This window comes from Epinephelus moara, chromosome 3 (assembly GCF_006386435.1).
Source record: "Epinephelus moara isolate mb chromosome 3, YSFRI_EMoa_1.0, whole genome shotgun sequence".
Lineage (NCBI taxonomy): Eukaryota > Metazoa > Chordata > Actinopteri > Perciformes > Serranidae > Epinephelus > Epinephelus moara.
This window is the reverse complement of record NC_065508.1, coordinates 34383153-34394000: the sequence shown is the minus strand read 5'-3', so window position 1 is coordinate 34394000 and position 10848 is coordinate 34383153. Positions and strand designations below refer to the sequence as shown.

The 10848-nt window shown below is 41.5% G+C and overlaps 1 protein-coding gene across 9 annotated transcripts; it reads left to right on the top strand.

Annotated features, from left to right (window-relative positions):
* Positions 1-221: 221 nt before the first annotated feature.
* Positions 222-8816, top strand: LOC126388326 (vasodilator-stimulated phosphoprotein-like). Of its 9 annotated transcripts, XM_050041395.1 has the most exons (14): positions 222-419; positions 1821-1992; positions 3649-3829; positions 4415-4463; positions 5153-5504; positions 5696-5799; positions 5897-5945; positions 6076-6118; positions 6465-6507; positions 6978-7030; positions 7071-7104; positions 7788-7854; positions 8206-8263; positions 8434-8816. In XM_050041395.1, the coding sequence occupies exons 1-14, from the start codon at positions 415-417 to the stop codon at positions 8475-8477; spliced, it is 1254 nt and encodes a 417-aa protein (XP_049897352.1). In that variant the 5' UTR covers positions 222-414; the 3' UTR covers positions 8478-8816. The 9 variants fall into 9 exon arrangements, with proteins under 9 accessions (XP_049897352.1, XP_049897350.1, XP_049897348.1 ...); XM_050041393.1 differs by lacking the exons at positions 6978-7030; positions 7071-7104 and having other exon boundaries at positions 5153-5337; positions 5413-5504; XM_050041391.1 differs by lacking the exons at positions 6978-7030; positions 7071-7104 and having other exon boundaries at positions 5153-5337; positions 5407-5504.
* The last annotated feature ends 2032 nt before the right edge of the window (positions 8817-10848 follow it).

Below are 10848 nucleotides of genomic sequence, written 5' to 3'. Positions count from 1 at the left end.
ACTACTTCAACATCCAATTCTACCACTACTGTTGCTAATCTTGTTTTGATTTAATTTCAACACATTCAGAGGTCAACATTGCTCTATATTACCAAGCAGAAATCAGAGCTGACTGGGGGACAGAAAATGGGCGAGGTGTGAAAATAAGAATTTAGAAGAACGAGTGAAACGAGAACAGGAAGAGAGAGAAAAAACCTGCCCAGGAAATGAGAGTACAAAGGCAGAAGTGCAAGTTGTTGGTGTTAAACAAAGTCGTGAGAGCGAGTGATGGAGGTGTGCAGGCAGTAATGGCAGCAGGTCTGACTGAATAGACTGATGGACACATGTACTTGAGAGAGGGAGTGTTCAAGTTGATGAGAAGAAGCAGTTTGTTAAAAAGCAAGTGAAACTTTGGACACTGACTGTAGCTGGAATATGGGGTGAGTCACTTTCTGTTATAGTGAAAATGTTTATCGACTCAAATCTGCTTTCCTTTTTTCATTCAAATCATTTTGAATGTCTCATGCATGAACAAGTAAAGCTGTGCAGAACAGAACTGCTCCCTATCAACTCTGCACTACACGTTCTTAACAAGCTCTTTAGTTCTGACTACGTTTCCTGCTGTGTGCGAGTGTCTCGAGCTCAAAGCAGGTGTTCAGTTTTTACAGTTGTCACATATAAAAGGAAAATATCAGAGCTCTGTTATCTGTATTTTCTGTGGAGAGGCTATTTCATGAAATCCTAAAGAAGATTTGGAGGGCTAATGACTTTGAGAAGTTAGCATACAGTATATCACTGAAAGTGAAATAATGTAGTCCACATGAGGAAGCATTGTGCTGAGCACAGGAAGTGCTCAAAACATGACATGAAACCTTTCTGGCAGGAAGTTCATATTTCCCACAGGCTAGACATAGCAGTAGCAAAGTAGACTAAATTAACTTATTGTCATGATGCTTCATAGAGTATAGAAATAAGAATCTGCAGTACTGCTGCAAACATATCTCTGTTTTCTATTTCTTTAACTTTTCCTGAAACATTTAAACTTATTCAATACAAATACATTTTACAATACAAGTATAGCACAGGCCTGCTTGCATGTAAGTATCCTGTGCCAACTGTATATACAACCTGAGAGATAATTTTAAAGAAAGTATGCACAAAATACGTGAATACATCTTTGTCTAGGTATTTTTACAGTGGTTGAATGTAACTAAGTACATTTACAGAGGCTCTGTACTTCAGTACAATTATGAGGCACTTGTACTTTACTTGAATATTTCCATTACATGCTATTTTATAGTTCTATGTCACTACATGTCAGAGAGAAATACAGTTTTGTATGTAAAACCTGAATCTGCAATGGCTATGTGGCATAGATGCATGCGACTGGTGTTGTCTTAATGCATCCCATGATAATGCAGCATTGAGTGACAGACCTGCTACACCATGGAAAGATGGCAAGAAATATCAAGGGGATGTGTAGTTCAGAAATACAGCAGTAGTGCTCCCATACAGCATGCAGCAAAAGGCCAAAGGTTGGACTCGAACCCAGCTCATGGCTAAGGCCTCAGCTTACATTGGGCACACTCCGTTCTCTGTGTTATTTTCACAAAGTAAAAACAAAACAAAGTGAAAACAATACTGGCCCCTGCTGCGTTGTCATGTTTGGTAAATATGAATATTCATGGATTACCTCTTTAAATCCAGTTGTCCATTCCTGCAGTACTACCACACTACATATCACACTACACACTTCTATTGTTGCTCCACACTTCCTTCCACCCGATGTTCTTGTACTCTGCATCTCATCATCATTTTCTCATCATGTCTCCTCCCCACAGTGAGTCCAGTATCTGCCAAGTGAGGGCGACAGTCATGATGTATGATGACGGCAACAAGCGTTGGGTGCCGGCGGGATCTGACAGTCCTTCCTTCAGCCGCGTCCAGATCTATCACAACCCTGCAGCCAACACCTTCAGAGTGGTGGGCCGCAAAATGCAGGCCGACCAGCAGGTACAAGACAAGTGTACACAGACACACAGACACACACACACACACACACACACACACACACACACACAGACAATCACCTTCAAGTGTGCTGGTTGTACACACATAGCACAATCTCTCTGATTGAATATCAAGCCCATCAAACCTCTGAAAGGTCATTAAACACATAAAGTTTGCTCACTCCAAGCTCAGAATTATAATCTATGAAACCACTGGACTTCAAGTGGAGAAGTTTAGTCTCACCACCTTCTTGCTATGAGCTGATCATTTCCAAATATGAGAGCAGGTCAACAATAGACATCAGATGCTCACTATACTTTTAAACAATAACTCATCACTGAGAAAAGTCACAGCTTGTACCTGCACTTTGAAATCTTGTTCTGTAGTCAGGCTGAGACCAGTACCCCATTGTGGCCTCTTACTTCCTACTAGACTCAGACACAGACATGGACACGGACACGGACACGGACACGGATACAGACACGGATACGGACACAGACACTGACACAGACACAGACACACAAGGAGGAGTAACATTTGGGGCGGCAGTAGCTCAGTCCATGGGGACTTGGGTTGGGAACCGGAGGGTCGCTAGTTCGAGTCCCCATCCGGAGCGTGGACTGGTGGCTGGAGAGGTGCCAGTTCACCTCCTGGGCACTGCCGAGGTGCCCTTGAGCAAGGCACCAAACCCCCCCAACTGCTTGGGGCGCCCCACCAAGGGCAGCCCCCTCACTCTGACATCTCTCCACTTTGTGCATGTATAGGTCCTGTTTGTGCGTGTGTGTCTTTCGGACCTGTGTGTAATTGACAAGCAAGAGTGAAAACATTGAATTTCCCCTCAGGGGGATTAATAAAGTAAATAAACTTATAAACTTAAACTTAAAAACACACACACACACACACACACACACAAACACATCAGCACATGTGAGCACGCACAAGCACAAACAAAGTTGATGTGATGGTTTTTTTCTGTTGTTATCAGCTGGAAATGATGTTTTTGAACAATACAGCATCATCACCATCTAGTGGATTTTAGTCACGTTGTAGGCAGATGCAGAGAATAACCAGCCCGTTCTCATTTCAACAAGGCCACCAGTGTCAGATCCTGATGCACAAGGCACTTGGATTATTTTGTGCCATTTTTTTCATAGTACAGGTAGGGGGGGCAGGGAGGGGACAATATGCAGCAAAGGGCTGCAGGTCGGTAAACCCATCCACAGCAATGATGTAGTATAACGAGCTAGAAAGTCTTCATAAGGTGGCAGGGAGGGGTGGTGGTTGGGCTTAACAAACATAGGACTTTCACCCAGGAGATCATTGTTTGTATTTGTTATTTTAAAAAGACAAAATGCATGAACATCAAAGACTAACACTGAAGGAGTACCTAGAGAGCATCATAGTTTGAAGCAAAGGGCTACTGGCCAAGCAGCCATATTTGTTAAGGTGGGACCGAGAACGTGTTGGAACCACATATAGTATATTACTTACAACTTACAGTCTGATACAAGAAAGCGTGAAATAACACATCTGGCCTCTCTGTCTGAATTGCACTGAATTGCATTGCATTGTACAGATGTTCATGAACTTATAAGCAATGACCTCCAAAGTCTCAGATTATCAATACAGTCACCATGCTGTGCGTCCTGTTCCTGCCAGGTGGTGATCAACTGTCCCATTATCAAAGGGATAAAGTATAATCAAGCCACACCAAGCTTCCACCAATGGCGGGATGCTAAACACGTGTGGGGGCTGAACTTCAGCAGTAAAGAAGATGCTACTCTTTTTGCCAACTCCATGATGCATGCATTAGAGGCTCTCAGTGCACCAGCAGGCACAGGTAAACATTACAATGCAAGAGGGTGCATTAGATTCAGGTCAGGCAGTGTGAAGTGTTTCTGTGTTAGTTATGTTGTGATCTTTATGTTGTGACTGTGCATGATTGTCTTTTTAACAGTAACAGCCTAACTCTGAAATCATAAAAAGGTCACCAGAGGATTTTGCAAATGTTTCTATTTTTGTCATAGTCCTGCTGTGTTAATACATTTTTGCTATGTTATGATATAGCTGTTACTGAAATATGGTTAGAAAAAACATCCATCATCAAGCATTATGTTGAGTGCTGTGCTCAATTAAAGGAGTAATCAATTATTTCTAGTCAGTGACAAATTACCGTGAGCTAAAATCAAATCTGATTATTTCTTCACATCAAAAGTACTTGTACATGTTGAAATTTCATCAGCTTGATTTCACCAACTACAGTGTATATAATAAATGTAATATATGCTCTCACAGTGGATGTGATGCTCTAGTTAAGTCTGGTGTTCTCTGGACTCCAACCCTGCTGGCATCTACTGTTTTCATTAAATAGTCTTGATTCAGAGGAACTCGCTTGTCAATTACACACAACAATGTTTTTGCTCAGGCCCGGCTCAGAATGGACCCTCTGCCCAGGAGCTGGAACAACAGAAAAGGTACTGTTCATTATAAATGACACTGAGGCTACAGCTACTCTTTATTTTTTATCATTATCATTGATTGTTGTTTTGATGTTATTTTCTTCAACTAACTGTTTAATACTTTGAAAAAAGCCACCATGTTCAAAAGACAGAAAAAGCCAAATATACACACAAAACAGCTTTTAAAGGAACAGTGTTTAAGATTTAGGGGGATTTAGTGGCATCTAGCGGTGAGGACTGCACATTACAACCAACTGAAATCTCTCCCAGTTAGAATTCCCTCAGTGTTCATATTCAAGGAGGTTTATAGTGGGAGTTGAATTATCCACAGAGGTCTCCTCCTTCCAAAACAAATGCACCCGGACATTTAGACCAGAAAACACTGAATAAAGCAGTTTAACAAAAAAAAAATCTGGGTTTTTCCAACGCTCTTGTCAGGGGGGGGCTGCTAACTATGGTGGTTGATGGGGTAACACAGATGGCCCTATCTAGAGCCTGTGTTTGGCTTGTCCGTTCTGGGCTACTGTAGAAACATGGCAATCTCTGTGAGTGAGGAACCAGGATTATATTTTCAGGTGATTATACACAAAAGAAAACATGCATATTATATCATATTCCATTTCTGCCAATACATCTCCCTAAATCCTACACACTGGGCCTTGCTGGGATTTTAACAAAAATTAGAATTATTGGTCTCTGTCCAGACTGGAGCAACAGAGGCAGGAACAGCAGGAGAAGGAGCGCCTGGAGAAAGCCAGGCAGGCCTCCGCTGCCGTGTCTGCTCCACCCGCCCCAGCTGCCCCACCGGCACCCCCACCACCTCCAGGGCCGCCACCTTCCTCAGGACCGTGCCCACCTGCACCTCCGCCACCACCAGCTGGGGGTGGGGGTGGACCTCCACCTCCGCCTCCACCTCCACCTCCACCACCTGGGGGTGGAGGTGGAGGTGGAGGTGGAGGTGGAGGTGGAGGCGGAGGCGGAGGCAGAGGTGGAGGCGGAGGTGCAAATGATCTTGCTGCAGCTCTGGCAGGAGCCAAACTACGTAAAACAGTCAAGGTAGTGTACACCACCAGTGCAGTCACAACCATGCACAGCTGCTCAGTATAAGACTGAATAAAAAGATGTAGCTTGGCACAAATGACGGAGGTTTTTGGTTTCCATGTCTACATTAATGACAAACTGAGTAAGCTGATCAATAGAACAAATTCTTTTCAAAATAGTCAGTGGAGGTGTTTATGTGTATCCAGGATGAGGGAGGAGCAGGAGCCCCACCCCCCAAACCAGCACCCTCATCTGGTGGAGGTGGAGGAGGTTGTCTCATGGGAGAAATGAGTGCCATCCTTGCTAGAAGGTACGTTCTTACTTAAAGAGACAATCTGTATAAGACAAATATGTCTGTGATGATCTGATTGGCACTTTTGAACATCTATAATAAATGTTTTAAATAGGAGGAAAGCTGCTGATAATCCTGCTGAGAAAAAGGTGGAACCTCCCAGTGTAAGTTTCCTGTCAGTGATTTCATGAACATTGATTTCCTCTCATTATTCTGTAATATCTGTAGAATGAACAGTGAGATTTAAGATATGAGTGGATGATAACCTTGGTTCATGTCTGTACGTGACTACAGGAGGATTCAGACTCTTCAACATCAAAATTCTCAGGACCAGCAGGTGAGTAATGTCACTTCCCTCCTCCTACAGGACTGTAATAAGTGCTGTAATAAATGGGCTTTCATTTATTAGTATCTCCTCGTTGTCACACTACATAATACTGTGAACAGTTCTCAAAAAACAAAATGAGCTATTCAGATTTAGACTTTATTGTCCCTGGGGGAAAGATTCTTTTTCCCAGCACTGTACATTATACATTTCTTCTTTGTCGACAACCAATACATTGACACAACTTTGGAATAATGTATACTTCATATATTAACAAATCTTCTCTGGTATGAAGACTTGGAATACATTTTAGGATAAAAAATGTGCTGTACTAATACATATATTCGTATTTTATCAGAAACCAATGGAAAGCCCAAAGAACAATCTGCCACCATTCCAAGGTGAGTTCGATCCATTACGCTTGCTCTATCCTGATGATGGATCATTACATCACATTATGTTCCACAGACACCCATCATATTTCAGCCTAGTCTCATAAACACACAAACTAAGTATAAAGAGCAAGAAAGTGTGCGTAGGGTGTGGACTTTCTACCAGGAGACTGCTTTTCATGTCCCATGTGAAACCAAAAGTCATAACAGTTATGTGACGTTATGGACTTAATGTAACTACACCAAAGTCTTTACATAGGAGTCCTACCTTACGTACATTTATGTCACTTATGTCCGATAGTTATTTTAACCAAAACCACTATCATTTCCAAAACAACTTCGGCTTTGTCCATTTTATGTATTTCTGGGAGACTGCGTTGCATATTTGGAGCTGAATAACAGCCTCCCCTGAGCCATTCATGCAAATTTAAAAACCCAATCACAAACTGCTTTAAAGGACTTGCATGTTTTTACAACAGGCCCAAATCCTTAACCAACAATCAAAAGGACTCCAGTCCCAGCTCCTCCACATCTCCCTCCTCTAACTTCACCACTAACCCCCTCCACATCTCCCTCCTCTAACTTCACCACTAACCCAGTGTCCAGGTATCACTCCCCTCTCTGTCCCCACCTGCCGCCAATGTTCTCTACTGTCTCGAGGTGCTACTTCTCAGCGCTCTCTGGTTTGTACGCTGCTGCCTACATTACAATATAAACCTGCGAAATGAGCTCTGTGCTGGTATGACCGATATTTTCGATTGTGGTGTGCTGCTTGCAAATGACTCGCTACAGCAAATTTAGCACTCGACATTTGGTGGTTTTTATCTGAGGCTGCAGTTAAAGAGACTGAAACTTGTTTCTCAGGTGCTTTGGTGACAGTCTTATGCAACATGTTGCCATGATAGAACCCTGCAACTGCATTCACTAGTTTTCTTTCTTGACAGCATGAACATAAATCATTAGGTCTGCCTAAATTCTAACTGCTTCACTGACGTGTTCAGATGTCTTTATAAAGACTTGAGGAAGTGGTCAGTCTTACTAAAGTATGAGCAGTTGTTAGGATGATGCAAGATTACATTTACTGTTAACTGTTGACTGCTGCTGCTCTGTCTCTGCCCTTCTCTCACTTTTATACTCACTTTTTTCCAATATGTATTAAGTGCTTTTGGTTGTTTTTGTCTGAAATAAAGTATGCTGCTGCTCCTGGCCCGCTCTCATATGGAAAAGACCTTCTTGATTTCAAAGAGTGTGTTTGGCTGACTGTAAACGTGGGTCTTTTTCTTTCTTAGAATGAAGGTGGTAAAAAAGAACTCCGACGGTGCGGGAAGTGATATTGATATGGAAAAAATCAAACAGGTTGGTTCCTCTACTTGAACACACAACAATATCCAATATCAGTAAAGATCTGTGTTATGACTTTTTCACAGCAGAATATTAACTTTTCATCTATGAAAAACACATCTGTTGTGGCTTCTGTGTAAAATAAAGAGAGATGTAAGCACAAAGGAGTAATGTTATCAAAGGCAGAACAGGCTGCAGTTAAAAAAGTCGTAACTTTCTTCCCAGGATGTCACTGTTGTGTCATGTTACCACATAGAGCTTTCAGGCCGTTTGCTGAAATACTGATTGGCTTCAGTTATGATGTAGGATTTTTTATGTAAGAACATTTTAACACCAAGGTCTCATGGCATGTATGTGTGTTTGAAGGAAATTATTGAAGAGGTGAAAAAAGAACTTCAAAAAGTGAAGGAGGAGATTATCACAGGTGAGTTCTAACTTGTATGCTGCCTATTGTCATTAGCACAGGTGAGTTCTAACTTGTATGCTGCCTATTGTCATTAGTTTATAAAGCTTGTATAAACTATTAACATTTTACGTTGTTATGTCATGTCATGTTATGTTATACCTGTGTATTACTCTTCTCTTCTTTTCCAGCACTGATCCAGGAGCTGCAAATGCAAAAGGGTGAAGACTCTTGAAGACTTCAAGAGAATAATAGATATGAATGTTTCATCGTGCATGAGAAATTGTGTTTCATTGTTTCTTCTTCATATGTTCGCAGAAGAGCTCAATGGATACTGGATTTTTTAAGGCAAATACAGATATTGATATTTATAAGTAAACTGAATCTGGTTAAGATATGTTGGCTGATGTTAATTTTTTTTTAAATGAAGACATAATATTCACAATAATATTTGAGAAGAATATCTCATGTTTGTTCGGATTTTCTTCCTTTTTTTTTTTGGTTTGGTTTGGGTTTTTTTTTTAGAGAGAATTGTGGTTACAGTGTGTACTAAACCTCTAAATAAAAAAAAAAAAATAAACCTCTAGTGTTCTTTGGTGGACAGGAGTAATGAAAACATGGTTTCTAAACAAAGGAATGCAATTTCTAAAGAACAGCTTCCTCCCACAGGCCATCAGGCTGCTGAATAGGTGACCCATCTCACTCTGACTAGCTGCAGCTTAACTTATAAGAGACTCTTAATTAGCATATCTTATCTGTGGACACCTGTAATGTATACATTGTATATTTTTTCAAACAGATTTTTTACAACTTCATACTACTGTTATTTTTATTATTATTTTAACTAGTATGTCATACATCTCAGGTATGCAGGCTTAAGGACTGTGTTGTGCTGTATAAATGTTTGTGTTACTGTATACAGTGTTATTTGTGTTAAGAGACCGTCCTGACCTCCCTTAGACCAGAAGCCAAATTCAGTTAAGTGGCCCTCCTACCTGACCGGTGAACCACTTGCCATCACCACACTGTCACAGCTGACAGTGCTCCCACTACAGTTCTCCCTCCTTTATAACAGTTTGTTCCATCTGTCGGTCAAAGAATAAGAAGACCCTTAACAGAACAGAATAAGGCATAAATAAACAATATTTATTGAATAGAACATATCTTCTATATAATCCTAAGAAAAGTGAATATTAACATTAATATAAATAAGAATGTTTGCTGAAGCCGGCTGTACTGGTTGGTCTTTTTTAGTGGTGGCTGAGGCTGGATGTGGATCAGCTGAGTCTGTACTTGTTCTGCCTGATGATCCAGCATCTCCTCTACTAACAAACTTAAAGCCACAGCAAGTAACGTTTTCAGCAGACAAAAAGTTATTTTTGAGAACTGTCACTATATTCTGGCAGTAATGAGACAGATAATCTGGGGAAATCATGTTCCTCTGGCTCCTCCTAGTGCTCCAAACAGCACTTGCAAGAGTACCTGAACAAACAAAACCAACCACAGAGCCAGAAAGAGTATAATGCAGAATCAATCACTGCTTGTGCACACATTTTCCTGCCAACAACAGCAGCAAAGACGATTATAAGAGAGAGACTGACGACAAAAAGCTTACTTTCACTTTCATGAAAGACGCACGCTGCAGGACTAAGAGGAGCCACACAGACATGATTTTTTTTAAGATTTTCTGTCGGACGGTTATAAACTAGACAACATCTTGTGATCACTTCAGCCATGCCACGCAACTTAACTAAAAAACGAATGTCTCACTATCTCAACCACTCCAAATGCTGGCTGTGTGGATTGAAAATCAAGCCATCAAGGCCACAGGGTGAGTACACAGACTGTAAAAATAATGTATGGAGCTACAGTGACATCACCCCTTGGTTTGTGGACTCCTGTTTTGAAGCCTCGAGTTAAGCATTTTGGCTATCTCCCTCTTGATTTTTTTTGGAGACAGAAGTGACCATATTTGGGCTAGAGGCTGGAGCTGTGGAGGAGCGATCTGACTGAGAAGGCAAACACACTATTGGCAGACAGCCTGTCACTCAAAACTGATGGCCCTTAATTATTTGTAACTTTAAGCCTGGATAAACTGCCTCAAAGGGTGAGTTGTATAAAAATTCACCCCCTGTACAGTTGTTATGAATGGAGAAATTAGCCATAGAGACCAAAACTGCTTTTTTGCACCAGGCTGTAAATTTGTAAATTTCTGCTGTAAAGTTAGGGGGTCTATGGAGAATGACTGGCTTCTGGAGCCTCAAGGGGCCATACAAAGAATTGCAGTTTTTCCGGCACTTTGATGTTGGCTTCATTTTTCGACTTCCCATTGGTGGTGTAATTAACATTTTTCACCCTGCAGTCCTCCATTGCTGCCTCAAACTCCAAACTCCACCTCTCCTCATTTTTGTAGTCTGCCTTGTTCCATTGAGGATTCTTTTTGCAAGAGACTCTGCAGAGCTTGCCCCATCACAAAACACACATCTCTAAAACATGAGGAGGTGAGCCTTGGCCTATGGAGCTGATGCCACTCCTGGTGTGCTGCCTCCTCTTGTGTTGCTGCCTCAATCTTACAGGCCACGTCCAGTGTGACCATCAAGCTTTTG

Coding starts and splice junctions, on each gene's coding strand:
- LOC126388326 (XM_050041395.1), top strand. Junction 5,505..5,695: donor AACTACGTAAAACAGTCAAG/GTAGTGTACACC, acceptor ATGTGTATCCAG/GATGAGGGAGGAGCAGGAGC. Junction 7,031..7,070: donor CAGTCCCAGCTCCTCCACAT/CTCCCTCCTCTA, acceptor CCTCCACATCTC/CCTCCTCTAACTTCACCACT.